General features: G+C 50.5%; 1 protein-coding gene across 1 annotated transcript in view; it reads right to left on the bottom strand.

Moving 5' to 3' along the window:
* Positions 1-20,533, bottom strand: part of COL4A6 (collagen type IV alpha 6 chain) — a 274,048-nt gene that overhangs the window by 18,757 nt on the left and 234,758 nt on the right. Inside the window, exons 14-29 of the mRNA XM_044911855.1 lie at positions 18,884-18,943; positions 17,790-17,834; positions 17,258-17,311; positions 15,734-15,803; positions 14,672-14,779; positions 13,612-13,752; positions 12,650-12,754; positions 11,433-11,593; positions 10,754-10,933; positions 10,013-10,196; positions 7,250-7,303; positions 4,316-4,387; positions 3,923-4,030; positions 2,619-2,840; positions 2,054-2,215; positions 244-414 (exon numbers count right to left, since the gene is read on the bottom strand). Coding sequence (XP_044767790.1) covers positions 244-414; positions 2,054-2,215; positions 2,619-2,840; positions 3,923-4,030; positions 4,316-4,387; positions 7,250-7,303; positions 10,013-10,196; positions 10,754-10,933; positions 11,433-11,593; positions 12,650-12,754; positions 13,612-13,752; positions 14,672-14,779; positions 15,734-15,803; positions 17,258-17,311; positions 17,790-17,834; positions 18,884-18,943 — 1,897 coding nt within the window. The remainder of the gene's footprint in view (positions 1-243; positions 415-2,053; positions 2,216-2,618; positions 2,841-3,922; positions 4,031-4,315; positions 4,388-7,249; positions 7,304-10,012; positions 10,197-10,753; positions 10,934-11,432; positions 11,594-12,649; positions 12,755-13,611; positions 13,753-14,671; positions 14,780-15,733; positions 15,804-17,257; positions 17,312-17,789; positions 17,835-18,883; positions 18,944-20,533) is intronic.

Here is a 20,533-nt window from a genome sequence, read left to right as displayed (position 1 = left end):
CCTGTATAAGATGGAGACGCCTCCCCTCCAACCTCTGGTGGTCTAGCAGAAAGGGCGAGCCATCGGGCCCCATGGAAGGGGTGGAGCAAATGAGTATACCCAGCGTGGTGGTCACTGTCCTGGGCCTTCCTGACGGCGTTACCCAGCCCAGCGGCGAGGGTGACTCACCTTAGGTGGGAGCCTTCCCTTAGCACGGCTCTGCCCGACCCTCTTACCACAAACAGTCCCACCCACTTTACTTACCCTTCGGACCCGGCAGGCCTGGCAACCCAGTGTTCCCTGGCAAGCCTGAGCTCCCCAAGAAGCCAACCAGCCCTGGAGATCCTGGAAGACCTTTCAGCCCCGGCAGGCCTCTCTTTCCAGCTGATGAAGGGGGACCTGTCTCGCCTCTTACACCTTTCTTTCCAGGATGTCCTGAATTAGCACAGGAGAGATCACGGGACAGCCGTCAAGGGAGGCTGTGTCCAGATCTGGGCCACTGCCCGTTCCCATGGCTTCTGGCTGGCTGGCTGGCTGGGTGTTGGAAATGGTCCCTTAACAATGGCCCTGTGCAGGCTGCTGACTGGCAGGCTTCTCAGCTGGCTGAAGCCTTAGCGCTTGCCACCCCGAGCCCCACGCACGCCAGTGGCTATTACTTTCAGCATGGCAGGGTGGCTGGCAGGGTGTGCAAACCCCTTCCGATTAGAACTTCTTCCCCCTTTTATGAATGTGGTTCACATCTTCGCCTGTGAATGGAGCTCTGGGAAGCCAGGGCGGCAACTGGACCCTAGCTCCCTGGTACGTCCCGTCTGAACTGCACCACAATGGCTGTTTCCTGAGCCAATCTGGTGAAGTAGAGGTTAAAGCCGGACATTGTTTCAGCCTCCCAGGGAGCCATGGATACAGGGCTGCCCTTTTAATCCCTCTTGCAAGCAGTTAAGTCAGCCAGTTCCTTGGCATTAAGGTTGAAAGACCCCCTAGTGCCAAGTCCTGTAGAAATCCCCAAGGCCCATTTGGTCTCCCAGGTATTCTGGGATTTCTTTCACCAAGCTTTAAGTTGGTCAATGGGATTAACCTCCTGAGCTGCTGCCAAAGTGGAATGTTCAGGTACAAAGCAAGGAAATTAAAAAACCAAAGGATTAAATCAGTGACGACAGAGGTATGTGGGCCCCCGAGGACCTCAATGAATGGCTGACTTGGCTTTCCATGAATTGAAAAGCATCCAGTAGCTGCAAGCCCCAGGATGCTAATGGGGGCTGGGAAGGGGATTCCACAACAAGGGAAGGAAATTCAACGGGGGCCAACCCCCCAGCGTGAGTCCGGGGACCCCTGGCCTTGCCAGGCTCTAGTATACAGTCCGAGAATTCCTTGAGCAGCAAGCCGGTGGGGGTGTGAGCCTGTGAGCTTGCATACAGTTTTCTCACCTGGACGGCCCATGGGAAGACCCCAGAGACACAGAGAATAAAGGGGATAAAAAGGAGTTTAGCGGTTCTGCAAAAACTCAACTTCAGTCGCGTGGCCAGGAGTAAAGGGAGGGGAGTGACGGAGTCACCGAGGCAGGGGTGAGGCGGGTGGCAGGAGGAGCAGGGGAGCCTTGAACACTAGGCTGGAGCCAGGGGGGTGTCAGCCCCGCGGCCCAGTGACGGCCGCTTTGGCCACGGTTCCTCAGAGGCATGCTCGCCGGAGAGGCAGGCCGCCTTGCAGCCACCCTCTGCTCAAGCTTCTCCCCCCGCCCACCCCAAGCAGGCTCCCCAGGACCCCAGCCGAGCCAGCGGAGATGGCTAGACCCACCTGCACAACTAGGGTGGTTTCTCAAACTGGGAAAGGGGGAGTGAGGCCACGGGGGAGGGGTGGGGAGGGATGCGTGCTACCCTTCTGGAAGCTAAAGTACAGAAATCTCTTCTGCTTGGCACTGCCAGGGCCCCCTGAGATTGGGAACCGTGACAGGTTGGGAAAGTCGAGGATCCTTCTAGACCCTGCCCCTGGTGCACTCCTTCTGTTGCCCCTCGGGGCGCCAGGGCCCAGGGCCCGGCTTACGGCTGTCAAGCTGGGGCTCCTCCTCTAAAGGACCTACCTGAAGGGCCCGGAAAGCCTGGTGCACCCGGGAGCCCGGGTTTGCCCTTGACGCCGAATAGACCATCAAGCCCAGGGGGCCCTGGCTGTCCCACGTGGCCCGGTGTGCCGGGGCTGCCCCGTTCACCTTTGGGGCCTAGCAGGCCCGACTTCCCAAGCAAACCTAGTGAAAGGAAGGGGCAGATGATCAACAGCCTGGATGGACAGCAGGGACTGGTGACCAAACCAACTTGCCGCATAAGAGCTTGGCCCAGGGTACATCCCCGGTGTCACGGTCTCCTCTGTTCCAGCCCTCGCTGCTTGTGCCCTAGCGGCAAATCAGAGGCTGTGCCAGAAACCGGACTCTCCATTATGGTCGCTTCCAGATTGACTAAGTAAGGAGAACAGACTCCGGTGATGTAAGAAAAAGTTCCCAGAAGGGAGAGACAGAACAAAATGACTTTTCAGTGTCACCCCCTCATGGATCCAGCACCCCAGGCTCAAGCCTGTATTCATGCAAGGCTATACCGGTCACCGAAAGACTTTCCATACATAGACTGTTAAATAAGTGAGTCAAAAATAGTCACCCTTGGGTCCCGGAAGGCCAGAGTCTCCAGGAAATCCTCTGTCCCCTGGCAATCCCCGTAGGCCTTGCTCCCCCGGTGCACCATCCTCAGCACCAAAGATGTCACCAGGGGCTCCCTTGGAACCGGGTAAACCTGGACTGCCAAGTTCCCCGGGCAAGCCATCTTTCCCAGGGAACCCAGGAAACCCGGGCAAGCCCTTCTCCCCACGAGGTCCAGGAAATCCTAAATGCAAAGAGGCAAAAAATAAAAAGGCCATGGAGGTTTAGAAGGGATAGGTCTGGGTAGAGATCTCGGAGACAGATTTGGGTTTTTCTATTACAAAAGCTGACATTTCAATAATGTGTGTCACTTCTCTTGAAAGGCAAGAGCCTCTGATCCTGGGAGGACGTGCCCAGAGGCGGGCACTGCACCCTGTGAACTGCAGAAGGTTCTAGCTCAGTGAGGCCAGGCCTGGGGCTGAGCCCAGCAACCCAGTCCCCGGGCTGCTCCGCTGGCCGAAGGGCACAGGTTATACCCAGGACTCTCTGTCAAAGGCCCAATTTCTTCTGGAGCCATCTATCCCCTGCTGTCATGCCTCCCTCCTCCGTGCGTGGTTGGAGGGGTTTGAAGCTGGATAAATAAACCATGGACGGTGTGGCCCATGACGAGCCCCGTGCCACAGAGCAGGGTGGTTCTCAAACTGAGTGGGGGTCAGAACTACCTGGGGATGGGGGGGCTAGGCCACACCCAAATGGCTGGGCACCACCGCCCCCCGCCCCGAGCTTCTGATCAGTAGCTCTGCCGAGGGGCCGAGAGTCTGCATTTTTATTAACAGGTTCCCAGGAGACGCTGGTGCTGCAGCTCTGGGGAACACAGTTTAAGAACCCCTGGGGCAGTGGAGAACAAGCTTGCCGCAGGGTGTGAGCAAAGGGATAGAAAGGAACCACTTCCCTCTGACTCATCTGAACATCTTTGTGTGACCTAGAAGGAATCGAGCCAGGAACTTGCCAGAGGCTTGGCACTCAGCTAACCGGGTGGAGTCCTAGCTCTGTCACTAGTGACTTCGTGACCTCAGGCAAAGGCACTTCCCACCTGAGCTTCATCTGAAAGTGAAGGGCATGTCCTGGCTGATGGCCCTGGCCACTCTGACTCACTGTCACGCTCTAGCTTGAAGCCCTGTCTCACCTGAGTACGAGATCAAAACCATCCCGCCCACACCAGAGCGTAAACCTCACTGCTTGGGGTCAGTGGCTGGCTGGCTACCACGATTCAAACCCACAGTCACAGGGGAGCAGAAGCAGGTGAGGAAAAGCTTCGTTCCTTACCTGGCAATTCAGGAAGGTGAACCAATCCTGGACTTCCGGGCTCTCCTTTATTTCCACGCAGTCCAGGCTGGCCCGGGGTCCCAGGGAGGCCACGGGCCCCTTTAGGGCCTGCGAACCCAAACATGAGTGGTGAGGGGAAAGGAAAGTCAGGGTGCCTGGTCACCTTTGGGACGTTCACTCAAGAATCCTAGTCTCTTGGGCGGGGCGGGGGGGCCTCTTAGCCTTACCTCACCGCACGGACCTCTCCAGGAGCCATTCTATTTCCTCAGTGCTCAAGGCCACCCTCTCGGGAGGAAGGTGCCCCCCCCAAATGCTGCCAGCCTGGGCCCCGCTTCCTTGGGCTCATGGCCCTTATGAGTGTGCTCAGTGGCTTTCTCTGGACTCATTCCATACCTGGGAATCCGGGAGCTCCTGGTAAGCCTGGTGGACCATAGGACCCAGGAATTATACACGGCAAGGTGATGCCTGTAAGTGGTGACACGTAAGCATCCAGTGAGCCCGCCGAGTCAGGAACGATTTCCCCCTAGCATGCTCCTTTACTCCCATCCCCTCGGATGGCACAACCAAGGTCTTCCCACCCAGCAGCTGGGAGCCCATGCAGAAGAATCCTGGCATCAGAAGCTCTTGGGAGTTTCTCCTAGTGCAACTGCTTGTAGATAAGAGTACCCCTAGGGGCCAAGTGCCAGAAAGCCACCTCCTAAACCAACGTCCAGTGGGCAGGCAGTCATCTATGCAGTAGATGTCCCCTAACAAGATCTCTGAGAGGCGGCCCTATGCAGGAGCAGCACCAAAGGGCAACTGCCTACTCGCCCCGCCCTCCTATGGAGCCTCTTCCCTAGGATGGGGGCTTGGGGTTCGTCCTGAGGATCCATTATGGCCATGTGACTAGATTGGAGGGCTTGCAGCCAAGACCCCTCGAGTTCACATGTCTGCCCTTTTCTTGAAATGAAAACAACCCATTGGGTTCTTTTGCCCCACCTCATTTGGGATCTACAGAAACCTATTGACGATGACCCTGGGTCTGAGGAAGCTGTATTGCTGTACCAGGCAAACACTGAAGGCCACACTCTTGGCCGTGACACACAAGGACCCTTCCCTCAGCTCCTCCTTTGAAAATGTCAACTCTGCGGGGCGCCTGGGTGGCTCAGATGGTTAAGCGTCTGCCTTCGGCTCAGGTCATGATCTCAGGGTCCTGGGATCGAGTCCCGCATCGGGTTCCCTGCTCAGTGCAGAGCCTGCTTCTCCCTCTCCCTCTGCCACTTCCTCTGCTTGTGCTCTTCTGTCTATCTCTCTGTCAAATAAATAAATAAAATCTTTAAAAAAAAAAAAAGAAAAAGAAAATGTCAACTCTGCGACTCAGGGAGAAGCAGTAGTCAATTTCAGGGTTCAACACATTGAAATTGGCCGGCAGAGCCCCTTCCCTAGCAAATTCCTCCTTGCTCGTTCATAATGCAAATAAAGAGTCTATATAACATCACAGAGGGGAGGTTTAATAAAATACCGATGAACAAATTGTGTGTCGGCCCCCTCAAGTGCCATTTACAAACAATTGCTATGCTAATTAAAATTAGTCTTGCCTATTCATTACAACAATCCCCCAAGGCCTGCTTAAAGCCACAGAGCCAACAGTTCTAGTAAACTGCTATAGCTTTCGCCCATACTTAAGAGAAATCACAAATTGCATTTCTTGCAGATACGTATACAAGCTATGATTCAGATTTCATACTCAACTGGCGGCCATTCCTCCTCCACGTGTTCTAGTCCTAAAACAAAATGGGGGATTGAACGGTATAGGGTATTGGTTAAGAGTTTGGGCTCTGAGGCCAGAGAGACCTGAGCTTGCATCCTAGTTCTGCTACTCACTAGTCGTGGGGGCAAGATACTTCAACCTCTCTGAGCCTCAGGCATAAAACAGAAGCTACTCTTCTTAGATGGTGTTTGTGAGGATGATAGGACAGGATGCTAGCAGCATTTCACTGGGTGCCTAGCACCCTGGTGGTTGCTCAGTGAATGGCTGTTTTTGTTAGTTTGTTTGTTTTTAATCATCTTATTTAAGGAGGAATATTCAGAAGAGCTCCTCCAAGGCCATCCCCTGCTTCCTACCTTAGTCCGGTTAGCGACACTACTCTATAGCCTGGGCAGTGGCTGTCTGCCTTCTAGCCCGCAGGTCCTGAGAGTCATACTTCTACAGCTGGAGAGAGGGCATTAGGGCCTGATCGTCCCCCATAGGTGCTCACACCCACCTGCCAGGTGCTGAGATGATGGTGCTATTTCTGAGGGCCATCTCCCTACCGTGGAACTATATAACCTGTGGGCAAGCTCGTCATGATAAGATGTTCGGCTGGGAGAGGGCTGCCAATCCTGTGCTCAGCTTGGGCCTTGGGCCTTTGGACTAGATGGAAGAGTGGCCTCCCTGGATGCTATGACGAGAGGGACCCTGCAGAAGATTCTCGTGTCCCCGCTATTTCAATAGCCCGCTAGCTCCAATGTATCAAACACTGCCATTTCATTGCTTCCAGTCTTATGAAACAAAGGGTAAAATCCAAATATCTCTGCACTGGCTGCAAACATGAACATCCATCCTCACTCCATTCATTAGATAAGTTTCATAAATTCTTTTCACTTGTGACAGCCAGATAAAAACAAACCTTCAGAGGATGGGGCCAAGGACAGGCATCTGGAAAGGCTCCAGGACAGACCTGCACACCACAGCACACTTGTGCATTGCGAGCAGAGGGTCAAAACCTCAGGAGGGCAGAACTTCAAGTCACCCTGGTACCTGGCTCTTTCACTTTACACCTCTGTCTTCTACTTTCCATCCCTGAATTCAGAGCCTTCTCCCCCGACAAAGCAGAAATCAGCTCTCCCTGCCTTCTGTTTCATAAGTGCAACACACGAGCAAATTAATGAGAATTGTCCCCGTTACTGCCCAGATGTGTCTTCAGAATAAAAAGTGCCTCTGCTTCTCAAGATTCTAACATCTCCGTTTACTCTGGGTCCCGTGAATGAGCATCAGACACGTGCGCATCCTTCCGGGTACCTCCCAAGGCAAGTTATGGCCCCGGTTAAGTTCACAAAATGAAGGTGCTCCAGGCAGACATCAGCCAAGCCATCGACATGCATGGTGAAGGAAATTAGTCTCTCTCAGAGACCGCATGCCCACTTACTGCTTTGTGCCCCAGCCTTAGGATCACCCCCTTCCCCCAACCACAGGCTCCAGTGCGGTGCTCAGGCCATCATGAGTGTCTGAGATGGAGGTGAACGGAAAGGAAGGGAGCTTTTGCCCACACTGGTGTTTGAGAACCTCGACACTGAGCTAGCTCTCACCTCCCTCTGTGACTAAGTGTCCTTTACCAACGCTCTCCCTGCAGCAGCAATCACCTAGACCAATTGAGTAAAGAAGAAAATTAAACCGGGACAGGAGTTCCTTGAGGTCCAAGGGAAGTCTGGCCTGCAGCCTGGGTATGCCCACCAATCACAGTCCCTGTCTGGATTGAAGGGAGAGAGCTGACACACACACGGGATCAAGGACACAGTAGCTGTTTCGGTAATAACCAGGGTGATTGATTACTATGAGCATCTGGATCAGAGCCTCTTTGGAAACAGCCAGTTGTCTGCCGGTCCAAGGTTTGTAATAATTCACACCACTCGGGTGAAAGGCTTCTAATGACTACATTCCCTTTCTGGCAATGCAGCCATCCTAGCCTGGGCCATCACTGGTTGGAATGAGTACATTAAGAATAGCATCTTCAGGGGGCTCAGTCGGTTAAGCGTCTGACTCTTGACTTCGGCTCAGGTCTGATCTCAGGGTCGTGAGATGGAGCCGTGCGTCGGGCTCCGCGCTGGGCATGGAGCCTGCTTCAGATTCTCTCCCTCTGCCCCTGCCCACTCACCCTGCTGCTCACACACTCTCTTAAAAAAATAATAGAATAGCATCTTTTGTTTTCATGGCAACAGTTATGGCCACAATGCAAATGTCTAGAGCTCACAGGTTATGTGTTTTTAAAATTGCGTGGAATAAAATTGCTAGGTTTGAGGACCTGTGTTTGGTTGCCACGGAGAGAAAAAAGAAAGCCAATGAATGCTCTTAGTTGAAGTAATTTTTTGGAAAATCATGGTACCGCAACAAGACCATTTTCTGCATAAGGCATCTCCCAGGTTAGAGTTTACTACAGGACTATGTTCCTAAGAACTTTCTGTGTCTGGGGCCTAGTGATGTTTAGGGTAGAAATGGTCCCATGGGCCTCCTTCTGTTGACTCAGCTTATTGTCAAACAATCAGAATGTTGATAATATCCAGATTTGAGTGCGTGTAAGTGTGTATATACCGTCTCAGGTATGTATCTGAGATGTATCTGAGATGAGTATGTATGTATCTGAGATGAGTATGTATCTGAGATACATATCTCAGATATGTATCTCCCGTATAACTCAGTTTAAAAACCTAGTTGTCTACACAAATGGTTGGCCTAGAATAAAGACCCAGTTGGCAGAGGGGCAGCGGAATGACCATGAATAATGTTTCTAGGAACAGAGCTAGATGCCAAGCTATGGCTGACACCAGGACTCACAAAAGGCAGGATGACTGAGTCTGATAAAAATTCCTCACAGCTTTCATAGGACTTTGTAAACTGAAATACTGACTCGGTTTGAAGAATCTTGAATCATCGATTTTAAGGTAAATAAAAATTGACAAGACCTGGTTTCTTTTTTTTTTTTTTTTTTGGTAATTCTTCAAGGTGACAAGGTAGAAAGAGAAGAAACAGGTCTAAGAAATAGCCCTTTGGTTATTGAGAAACCCCTTTCTTCTGTGAGTGTATGTTAGTCTCTTAAGGAATATTGCACTGTGCTAGGCAAATTGAGAAATGCCAAAAAGGATTGCCTTCCTTAGTATCCAGCTGCTTATGAAGCAGTTGGGAAAAACAAAAGCATTTACGGAAGAAAATACGTAATTGAAGTGGCAGTGACATCCTGGGGAGGTCAAGAGAAGGCTTAGTGGAGAAGTGGGACTTGTACCCTGAAAGGTGGATAAAACCTGATTGCATAGAAAAAAGAGGAAGAACATTCCAGAAACAGAAAAAAGAGGAAGAACATTCCATAAAAAGGCCACCCCTTGTGGCTTCAAGCCTAGGGGCATAACACAATGATAGCAATAATTCACAAATATTACATCGGCAACAGTATTCATAGCAGAATTGAGTGGGGGAAAGTCTGGAGGTAGGAGAGGAGAAACCACGTAGGAAGTTGTTGCCATTCACCCACTCACCCAACCATCCACCCATCCTTCCTTCCAACCGTCCATTTATTCCAACAGGCATGGAGGTATATTTGATAAGCTGGGCATGACATAACAAGAGCTCAATAGCAAGAAGAGGAAGGAAAGAACATAAGCACTGCAAATGAAGAATAAGAGATGAATTTCGAGTTTTCAAACTTCAGATGACCGTGAGTAGGGTGGTGCGACTAATGGAAACCGAAGTTGGGATGAAGAGCTGTTCTGGAAGAAGGTGAGTTATTAGCATGGTATCGTTGCCATCTACAAGCAGGGCTGTCACTCGTTAGAATTCCTGCAATTCACGGACAAAAAGAAGCTCTCTAAATGGGAGGGATTTAAGGTAGGAAATAGAGATGAGACGAGATACAAGTAGGGTCTCTTGTCAATCTGAGACTTCAGGAATGAAGGAAAGGCTCTTCCCTGCTGATGACATTACCATCTAACTTAGAGGACACCTATCCCATCTCCGGCTCATTACTTCAATGGTACTTGTAACAAAATGGCCATCTGGCATCTGCTTGAAATTTTCCAGGGACTGTGAGCTCATAAGCTCCCAAGGCAGCTCTGTTACCTTTTCAGACTGGTCTGGGTTAGGAAGTTTTCTTACTAAGTAGGACTGAAATCTACATTGCTCCGTGTAGGTGTACCACGGTATAATTGTGATCCTTTTCCCATATGAAAACCCTTAGAAATTGCAAGCAGTGATTATAATCAGCCAAGTCTCTTCGTCTGACACATTTCATGTGCCCGGGTCAGGGCCACACTCTACGAAGGGTCAGTTTCTCAAGTCCCAGACCATCTGATTCCATGACTCACCGGGAAGCCCAGGGAGGCCTTGTTGCCCTGGTAATCCATCAATTCCTTGATCTCCAGGAAGCCCACGAGGTCCAGGAGAGCCCGGCAGCCCAATTCCTGGGGGGCCAGTTGGACCACTGTGGCCCTTTTCACCAGGAAGTCCTGGTAACCCCTTTTCACCTGGGAAGCCCTGTCCACCGTCACCCTAGACAACACAGAAGAAAGAATGAAAGCCCAACTGAAAGACGGATCAGGAGAGGCTTCCGACCATAGGAAAGAGGTAGCCAGTGTGGTCAATGCTCCGTTTTTGGCTAAAATCCTCGATCCCTCTAGTTTCTCAATCGATTCCTCTATTTGGTTAATGGGAATAAAGCTAGTCAAGCCTCGGAGATTTGATGATGCAAAACCTTCTAGATCAGTGGTGGGGAGGGGGCCAGGAAACAGGAGCAGGGTAACAGTGCTTGGGGGCCCAGAAAGCAGCTGGATTACTTGAGGGGCGGGGGAAAGTTACTGAGAAGCTGAAGCATTTTAAGCGATAGGGTCGATTGTTATGAGCCTTTATCAACTGAGACAATGACCCATGCCCAGAAAAAGATTCTCATCTTACCTAAGATGAGCAGAAAGTGTTAGCGGCAGAGGCCAGAAGAAATGCTGGGCACTCTGTTCTGCCCTGCCTCATGGCCTAGTGGCCATCAGAACCCCCACCCCCAAAGTCAGCCGTGAGGCTTTATAGAGCTCGACACCCAGGAATGATCAACTTACCGGGAGGCCTGGCAGACCTGGCAAACCTGGTATTCCATCCTTGCCTGGGACTCCGGTCTCCCCAGGGAGCCCCTGGGGGCCAGGATCACCCTGCTCCCCCGGCACCCCTGCTCTTGAACTGAGAGTCGGTTCCCCTTTCTCTCCTTTGGGGCCCGCAGGACCAGGAGGCCCAAATAAACCCTGACAAAGAGACAAAAGGGCAGAATCAGGAGATGCAAACATGGTAGGACTCTGGCACTTAGCCTAGGTCTGACCTGAAGCAGATCCTTGGGTACCTTTTGGCACTGCTCTGGGCACTTGAATATGTCATCATCTTGGATCACAATTGCCCATTTATTTTCTTACCTTTCTCAAAGTTGAAATTTTTGAGGATGGTAACCTTGTCTTAGTTTGACTTTATCTTCAGGGCCCTGGGGCCGTGCTAAGCACATACAAATGATTTTGTGGAAGGAAGGGATTAAGGAAGGGAGGGACGGAGGGAACATAGGCAGATCAATGCAGAAGGGGACTTTGGACATCATCTGGTCTGACTTTTTCATACTACAGATCCAAACCATGAAGCTTTGTTTTATCCCCATCTCTCTTTCCTGTGTTTTAGGAAAGTGCTTGGGGCAGGAGTAAGGGACCCTGGAGGAGAGCTCCCAGTCCTCCCCCGGGGCCAAAGTTGGGTAAGACTTACTGGAGTCCCTGATGGGCCCTGTGCACCCCCAGAGCCTGGATCTCCTCTGGTTCCTTTAAGGCCTGGAAGGCCTATGAGGCCAGGTGGCCCGGGCAGGCCTGGCTCCCCAGGTGGTCCGGTGTTTGGGACACCACCGTCACAGGCACAAAAGCCCGAGTCCCCTGGGGGGGAAAAGAAGACAACGGTTAAACAAAGTGGGCCACCTTTCCAAGAAAAAGGATGATATGACCGTGGTGATCTGTGCCTTGAACAACCCCATGGAGGGAATCAGAAGGCCTGGTAACAGGTATCAGGAAGTACCCTAGCTCTGTAGTGAGGCAAGAAAGGGCTCAGGCTCACATCCTAAGTCAAAGCTTGCAGTTCCCTTCCTTTTCCCTCCAAATAGTCCTCCTTGGAGCTGAACAACAGAGATGGAACTTGTAAAAAAAACTTCCGAACCAGCTCCGCTAATAAGCAGTGACATGTTAAGAGGCGGCACTGAGAAAGGGGAAGAGGAAGTGAGGGCCATTCTGCTTGAGGTCGAGGAGAGCTGCTCATTCTGTGAGAGAAGAGGAAAGATCTCAGATACTTGAAACCCCTCGGCAACCCCCAAACCTCTCCTCGGCCAGCAGTCTCACCTCTTCCTCCACCTTGGCCTGGGCCACAACTAAAATGAATTGATTTATTTGCACTTTAGCATCTGGACTTCAAGAGCGTGCAACAGAGGAATGACCCAGAGGCCACAGGATGATGGACGGAGCCGTGCCGCTGGAGGCTGCGCTAATCGGTCAGCCCTTTACCATCAGTGGGGACCTGCGGTTGTTTTCCTGGGGCCTGTTGGCTTTTCTGGAGTGCCAGGTCTTGACCTGTTCAGACTCTTTTCCTTCAGGCTGAAGGTAATGATAAGTGACTTCTGGCCTTTGGCCTTGCACACGGGGAAGGGGTGCAGCATGGGCTGGCTAATAGCTGGGGCTGCTGGCCACAGCTTCTGCTGGTGGATGGCATAGGAAGAGGAAGAGGAGCCCACGACCCACTTCGTCCCATGTGACCTCAATTGCTAGCCTCAGTCTCCGAGCCCTAAATGTGGAGCACTGCCAAGAATCCTATAATCAAATCCCTGATCAAGCCCCCCAACTGCTTCTGTTCAGGTTCCCAAAGCTGTTGGTCTACTCATGCCCCAGAAACCTTCTGCAAGGATTTTGGGCGAACACAGAAACCCAAGGCGACAAAAAAATCACCTTTCATTCCTTTGAGGCCTGGGTTTCCTCTTGGACCTCGTTCTCCTCGGAGACCAGGGAAGCCTGGCTCTGCGTTCTGTAGGGTTCCAGTCTCAAATGCTGGACCTTCAGGAAAAGGGAAACATCAAAGATAGGCGCGTCACACATGACTCAGCACAGCAGCTCGGTTGCTAAGGCCTGTGTCCTTGAGGCTCAGCAACCAAAGCAGAGACAGGGACCCAACGTCTGTGGCAAATCTTATCCCCTGGTGGCCCTCGTCACTCCACTATGACTTACAGAAGGGCTACTATGTTCCAGGCACCGGACTAGACACTGAGGGGCCTGGAATGACCAAGACAGCTTCAGTAAGTCAGCGGTCCTAATGTCTACCCCAGAAAGTACTCTTGGGACAGCAGAGGAAATGGGGTTCCTGGGGTTTAGATGACAACGAAACTTCCTGGGGTTTAGGTGACAACGAAACATGCTGGGCCTGTGTCCAGCCTTTCTCTTAGAATCTAGGATCCCATGCTCAGGTAGAAGACATAAGGAGAATAAACCCTGTCAAGGCTTTGAGCAACTGTCTTGAGGATCCAGGCTTGGCTTCCCACGTCTCAGGCTCCTATCCCCACCCCACTGGAGCCCTGAGGACCAGGGGAAGCTTGAGAGAGCCAATGTTGCTTCTTCATGAGCTGTGAGACCAGAGGTGGAGGGGCTGAGAACAACGGAGGGTGGGATGAAATGACTACACAAACTGGAAGGCATTAGGTAGCGTTTGGGCATCGAGGTGGCCTTAGCTTGCTTGCTCCTTGATGAGGCTCTGACCGTTCTGGTCGCTAACCTCTAGCAGCAAGGCTCTGACTCAGGAGCATCATGTGTCCCGGCTATTTCTCCTGTGAAATGCTCTCTCTCTCAAGAATCACAACTGTTCTGCAGTCCCAATCACACCTGAGTCTCAAGACGAAAGAGAGAAATGAACGACTTACCGGGTGGGCCCGGTAGGCCGGGCAGGCCTGGCAAACCGTCTCTGCCAGGGGGACCAGCTGTCCCAACTGTGGTGCGGCCTGGGTTTCCTTGGTCCCCCTTCAGACCTGGAACTCCTTGGGGCCCTAGGGCACCTGGGACACCTGGAAGGATAAGCCCATACAATAATGCTAATCACATCATCCTATTCTTCCAGGGGTGTTCCAATCAGCGACATATGCGGGAAACTCCCTCCAAGGGAAGAATTTGGGAGACCATTTGCCCTTCTCTTGCATCAGAGTTAGAAAGGTCCTTAGGAATCAACTAGCCCAACCTCCTAGGAAGTTGAGGCCAAAGGACATGGGGAAACATGGTCAAGGGTGCAGAGCTTTTTGGTGGAGAACCTGAGCAGAAAACCTGGTGTCCAGTCTCCTCCTTTTTGATTTTTCAACCTCGGTGGTGGGATCAGCTGTACCCCTTCCAAGTGGTTGCTTTCAAAGCACAGGGATCCTTCCAGATGCCCATCTCCAAGGAACTTAGAAACTTATGCCTTTCAAAGTCCTGTCTGAAGCTTTATATTTGGCTCATCACAGCCTCTGAGAATCTGGCATGGCCTTTCTCTATTCACTACTACAGAATGACATATGGGTGTACTCCTCCAATGGTGGGTTCAGTCATAGGCTCCTGGGCCATTTAGTGCCTGAGGTAAGCACAGAGTGAGGGTCCGGGTACAAAACTCTCCTGTAGGCTTCCGTTAGCCCCTGCTGGCAAGCATCAGCTGGGATGGCAAATCCATAGAAGAGTGATAGGGCTCCAGCAGTCCAAGGCCAGCCCCCTCTGGTTGCTGCAAACCCCAAAAGAATTGCCTGTCTAGCAACACTACATCATTCAGGCCAAAGGAAAGCTGCTCGCCCAGGTCCTATCCTCATATACATTAGCCTTGGGCTGGTGGTGCAGCACTTAGTGACTACAGTCTACCTTTCCTTTGACTTTGGCTAGGTATGTACCCAGACCAGACAGGGGTATAGAAGGGGATGCTGGGCACCAGCGTGTCTATGTAGGGGGTGAGTTAGTTTGTTTCACCTGGTAAAGCCGGTAAGCCGGGGATGCCAGAAGGGCCAGGCAGGCCCTGGATACCTTCATCTCCTTTAAGTCCTGGGAGGCCTGGCATCCCGGGGTCTCCAGGATAACCTGGCATTGCAATGAAAAAAAAAAAAAAAAAAAAAGCAGTAAGCAAACCCAGAAGAGGCCCACAAATGCCACAGAATGCCTATGAAGGGTTGCAAGGAGATGTCCTCAGGGTAGAAGTCTCTTTCTTGCCCTTCACAGGTCTCCCAGATGCTGATGGCCTCATGTGATCACGGGCCAACTGCAGCTAAGGCTCCACTAGTGTTGAGAACTGGTCTGGCCAGGGCTAACATTCCATGGTAAGATCTGGTAAGTACTAGGAAGGTTCTTCTACTACTGTTAACCTGCTGTCATGCCTCAAATACCTACCATTTGGATTAAGGTGTTGAAGTCTACTATTCATGTTATGCCCATAGGTTTCCAGGAAGCCACTGTCAATCATTAACACCTTGGCTTCAATGAGTTTACTGGACAGGGCGTGGGCCAGAGAGGATGAGAGGGGAGAAGTAATTTCAGAGACCGAGGCAGAAGAGGTACAGTAGTAGAAGCCTTTGCTCAAGCAAGCAGTCACTGGAGACACATTGGAGAACGCAATGGGAACAGTTGGATACTTTCCCACCTCCTATGCGACTGTCAAACCCAAACACACATGGGATCATGCAGATGAGACCCCAAGTGTCCCACAGGATCAGGCTAAAGTCAGCCTAGCTGGGGAGGATATCAATCCTGCCCTAAGCATCATTAGGAGAACAACTTTCAGCAAGTCCAGGCCCAGTCCGACCAAAACCTTAGTCTTGGTGGACCCAACACAAACACGGAGTGTAGGCCTTGGCTTCTTTGCCTGAAGACATTGCAGTTAGCTTCATTCCCCACGTACAGGACCCACGAGGGGCCCTTGAGTGCATTGGCTTTAGCAGCAATCCAGTGGCTGACAAAGTATCCTCTTAACGATTATAGGGACTATAGAATGTCACCCCTGGTCCTTTCTTTTTCACTCCAGTCAATGAAAAGTTGCACCTGAGATCACAGCACCATCTGTATCGATGAAAACATCTGGGCCTGGCAGGCCAATGCCACCCTTTTCACCCTGTAAAGATTCAACTGGTTAAACACAGACATTCCCATGACCTTATCACTCAAGCTCTATGTGCCCTCAAAGCCATTCCCTGGGAAAATGAAAGCTTTCCCCTTCTGCAACCCCTGATTCCCAGGGCCAACTAGTGCACAGATTAATTCTGAAGTCCAACAAATTTCAGATGAAGGTAACGCAAAGCAGGTCAGGAGCCCGATGCTCAATTTGCAAACCTGTCAAAAATAAGGGATCCCAATTTTATTTTTCAACCTGACTCCTGGATCATCTGCTTCTGGGCCTGGGACATAGATCTCAAGACTAGACAACGTTGCTGCACCAAAGAGGTGCAAAGGAAGGGGCAGTTTCAACTTTTTTTTCCCACTGTAAGCTGGCCCAGGACTCTGCTACTGTCACTGGCCTCGTTAGTGGATGATTTCAGGCAGAGGAAGTCAAAGGAGTCCTAAGTCCCCCAAAAGGGGGATTCAGGTATCAGAATCAGATACAGTGGCTTATCCCAGTGGGGTGGTGGGAGCTGCCTGCCCCCGGAACAGGTGATAAGGGGATGCATTCTCTGTAGAGAATTTAAAAACAATCATAAAACTGGGGCACCTGGGTGGCTCAGTCAGTTAAGCGCCTGCCTTTGGCTCAGGTCAGGGTCCTGGGGTCCTGGGATCGAGCCCCGCATTGGGCTCCCTGCTCAGTGGGAAGCCTGCTTCTCCCTCTCCCACTCCCCCTGCTTGTGTTCCCTCTCTCGCTGTGTCTCTCTCTGTCAAATAAATAAATAAAATCTTAAAAAAAAATCAAAAAACCAAAAATTTGGCAATTCTAAGCAATGTCAATAGTAGAATATTCCTCTTTGTAGAGATGGATTTGCTCCTGCAGCCCTCCGCCCTACCCCCACCCCCACTTTAGTCTACCTCTAATCAAGTAGTATCTAAGGAAGGCTCATTGGCTTTGTGTGCTCAAAGTAGGGTTCATGCACTTCATGTGAAAAAGGTAACATTTACAATGTTAAAATATTAAAAGAATACTTCATCCCATAGGTAGGCATTCATTATGGTCCAGGTGTTTGCGTCCCCCCTGCCCCCCATTCATTTTGAAAACCGAATGCCCGAAGTGATGGTGTTAAGCGGTGGGGCCTTTGGGGGGGGATCAGGTCATGAGCGTGGAGCCCCCACGATTGGGACCAGTGCCCTTATAAGTGGAGGCCAAGAGAGCTAGCTTGCCCCTTCCACCATGTGAGGACACAGTGAGAAGTCAGTGACCTGGAAGGGGACCCTCACTCACGCTGGCATCCTGATCTCGGGCTTCCGGCCTCCAGGACTGTGAGGAATAATTTTCTTTTTTTTTATAAGCCACCCCGCCTGTGATAGTTTCTTAGAGTGGCCAAATGGACTAAAGCGCATTTATGGGAATTCTTCACCCTTCCACCGCCCCAATCCTGGATTTTCGCTTCCCAACAACATTACCTTAATTCCTGGAAATCCATTAAGCCCAGGGAAACCTGAGGACCCCTTCTTGCCCTGTGACAGAAACACAGTTACAACTAGTTGAATGTCTAAGAGCATAGGAGGGACTGGTCTTTGGACGAGGCCAGGGCAAATGGCACAGGGATCTTGGCTGGCCTTCCAGGGTATGCATGGATTCTCCCCGACTCTGGAGGGTATACAATGTTCCAGAAGGCAATATGGCACAAGGTAGCCAACTCGCCTGTTAGGAGGTATACGGGCCCCAAGGCTAGGGATGAATACAAGCAGGCTGGCCTCGCTAGCCCCTGATAACAAAATAAAGAAGTAGGACCATAGCACAGCACTGGATTGGTCAACCCTGGACACTCAGACAAAAGAAGAGAGCGGCTGAGATTATACCCATCAAAGGGAGGTAGACAACTTGTATTATAAGCAGTGGCTCCCTCTGGACCGATGGCCATGTTAAGTAAAGCAAGGGGGCCTTTTGATTAGGACTTTACATGCGGGCTTTTAGTGATATTAACCAAAATACCTGACTCCCTGGAAGGCCTTGGCGTCCTTCTAAACCCATGGGTCCCTGTAAAGAGAATGGAGCCACCTTAGAAAGATTAATAGCCCACACTAGAAAAAGCCAATAGACTTACATAACAAAGCTTTCCCACTGAGTTCAGGACTTAGCCAGTTCCTAAAATCAGGTAAGAGAATGTCCCTAGACCTGGCTTAATGACTTCTTTCTAAGCACTAATCCATCAGGCTGAATAGCCACACAGAGCATTTTTAAAGAGCAAAATAAAATGGAAACATTTTAAGTACTGGGTGGAATTTGGTAGAAAGGCTGGGTGGTATTATACTTAGTCTGCATTAGTTCCAAGTCATGACATTTTTAAATAGATTGTGGGAGGGCCTCTTGTCTCTCACCCCAACTGCATTCTTTGCTGGTGATTATGTCTTTTCAAGACAAGGGAGTAGAGAAAAGTAGAGAAATAAATGGCAGGGTAAAGGGCAAACATTGCTGAACACTCAAAAGATTCTTAACGAGCTTTATGACTAAGCCAAAATCACAGTTCTCTAAATGTTACCTCTTTAAGGCTAAGGTTGGCCAATTGCTTATAGCTTAACACCTAAGTGCCTGAAGCACTTAGAATCACAAAGGCTAACAATTATTTCTCCACTTGAAGAGGGGTTATTACTGGAAATTGTTGACTGCAAATGTCATTCGCTATGTTCTAGACCACCCCAGGCTTGTTTCTGTTCTATAAAGATTATACTTGGCCCTCTTCCATTACTACAACATCCGCACCCTAGCCCACGTTCCCCCAGGATAGAAGGTAGTGAAGGCAAGACAACGCTCACCCCATTATTAGCCCAGATGACAATTCTCTATGACAACAAGGAAAGGAAGTTGGCTGAGGAGCCATTCCGTAGTCAAGGGAGCCACTAAGTCAAGGAAATGGGGGCAAAGTGAAAAGGAGGAGGTCTCAGGGACCTGAGGGCTGAGGAAGAAAAATAAGAGAAGCTTCGGTGGCTATCAAGTTATACAACATAAAGATGAGAACAGGCCAAAAAATGGACCCGATGGACCGGATAACCTGACAGACCCGGGCAAGCAACGTTCCAGGCTCATACCCTAGGTCCTGGCAAACCAGGGATTCCCTTTTCTCCCTTTTCTCCAGCAGTTCCAAATCCCTACAGGAAAAAAAAAAAAGAAACCACAAGTTATAACAGCCATTTCCTCATAGGTCTCCTGGCTCCATCCAAAGCAGGGAGGTAACTTCAAATCAAGGCCATTGCCATTGCCATTGGGGAGGCTCACCATGCCGAGTCTCTTGTCACTGCCTGAGAAGCCCATAGGGCCTTCAGAGAGTTTGGACCATTCATTCAAGGTTCCCTCTTGGTTTTAGAAGTAATGTCTTGTCCCCCTGAACATGATTGTATGTCCTCACAGCTACACGGACTAACAGCATAGAAATGATTAGATATCTAACTTCATTGGTTTGACAGATGGGGAGACTAATACTCAGAACAGTTCAGCATCTTGTATGGGTTACAGAATGGATGAGCCAGCCAGGTCTTCAAACTTCCATTCCAGGGCCCTTTGTATGAGAAACAGGCTGCTTTCTACCACCTAGGAGCTTGTTTCTTTGACCCATGAATGGAGAATTGTGTTAATCCTTGGGGATCAATACTAGTGGGAAGAACTTTTGCCCTTTGAAGGCATGATGGCTGCATCATCCTCTTCGGTGGGAAGGATTATTTCTATCTAGGTGTGATCTAGACCCCTGCGGGCCCTAGCAGTACTCCAAAGGGCACTATGAGACGGTCTTCAACCCCTCTTGCCCTGGTCAAAGGAGGTGAGGGCTTGCAGCCATGGACATGACTTGGGGATTCTCTAGGGACAAGCAGAAATTCAAAACACAGTGAGTGAGAAAGCTTCCTTTCCTCTGGGTCCAAGGCAAGCACATTCTGGGCCCTTGAAGTACAGAAGAGTTCACTACCAAAGTGGATAACGTCTTTCACGGCCATTTTGTTGTTATTGTTTAAATGTGGAATTTCTGGAGCATAGGTTTTGGCAAACAGCATTTAGGCCTATTGTAAGAGTGGAGGAGGCAGGGACGCTTTCTCGAATGTAAGTTTGTGAAACACAGTAAATGTTGTGGCATGTCTCCTGTCATCCTCTTGATGTGACCTGGCTCAGCTGATTGTGCAGCCAATGCTTGAATCCTGCTTCTAGTTTTCTCTTCCTCTTATATACTCAGAGTATTCCCATGGGTACTGAAAGCTGGCTAAGTAGCCCTTAGCTTTCTAGGCCCAGGTTGGGTTTTTCGGTGGTTGTTATTGTTTTTAATGTAAGGCTTTTTTTGTGTGTGTGGCTTTTTTTTTTGTGGGGTGGAGGGTGGAGTGTGCGTCTGTGAAGGGTCTAGTTCAAAGCCAACTTTGGTTCCCGCTTGTCTTTCTTTTCTTCTCCATCTCTAGCTGTGTGGCACGTGGCTCAGACCTCATGCTGAGTAGGATTTCTATTTGAAAGGCCCGTGGGTCAAGTTGAACACAAACTTATTTGAAATCATAGTGCTGCATCTCAAATTGGAAACCAAGGCATGCTGCCGCCCGGTGGAACACGTCTCCAGGCCTCCGAAGCCAAGCACCGTGACCTGTCCACGGAAGCTGTGGCAGCCCGCACTGCCCCAGACTCTGAACAGCACTAAGATGGGTTATGTAGGAGAGTTGGTAAGCAGGAGGTCTATACCACACTCACTTCCATCTCCTCCAAGACACGCT

Source organism: Neomonachus schauinslandi, chromosome X (genome assembly GCF_002201575.2).
Source record: "Neomonachus schauinslandi chromosome X, ASM220157v2, whole genome shotgun sequence".
In the NCBI taxonomy this organism is placed as follows: Eukaryota; Metazoa; Chordata; class Mammalia; order Carnivora; family Phocidae; genus Neomonachus; species Neomonachus schauinslandi.
Note: the sequence above shows the minus strand (reverse complement) of the source record. Positions and strands in the feature narration are given on the sequence as shown.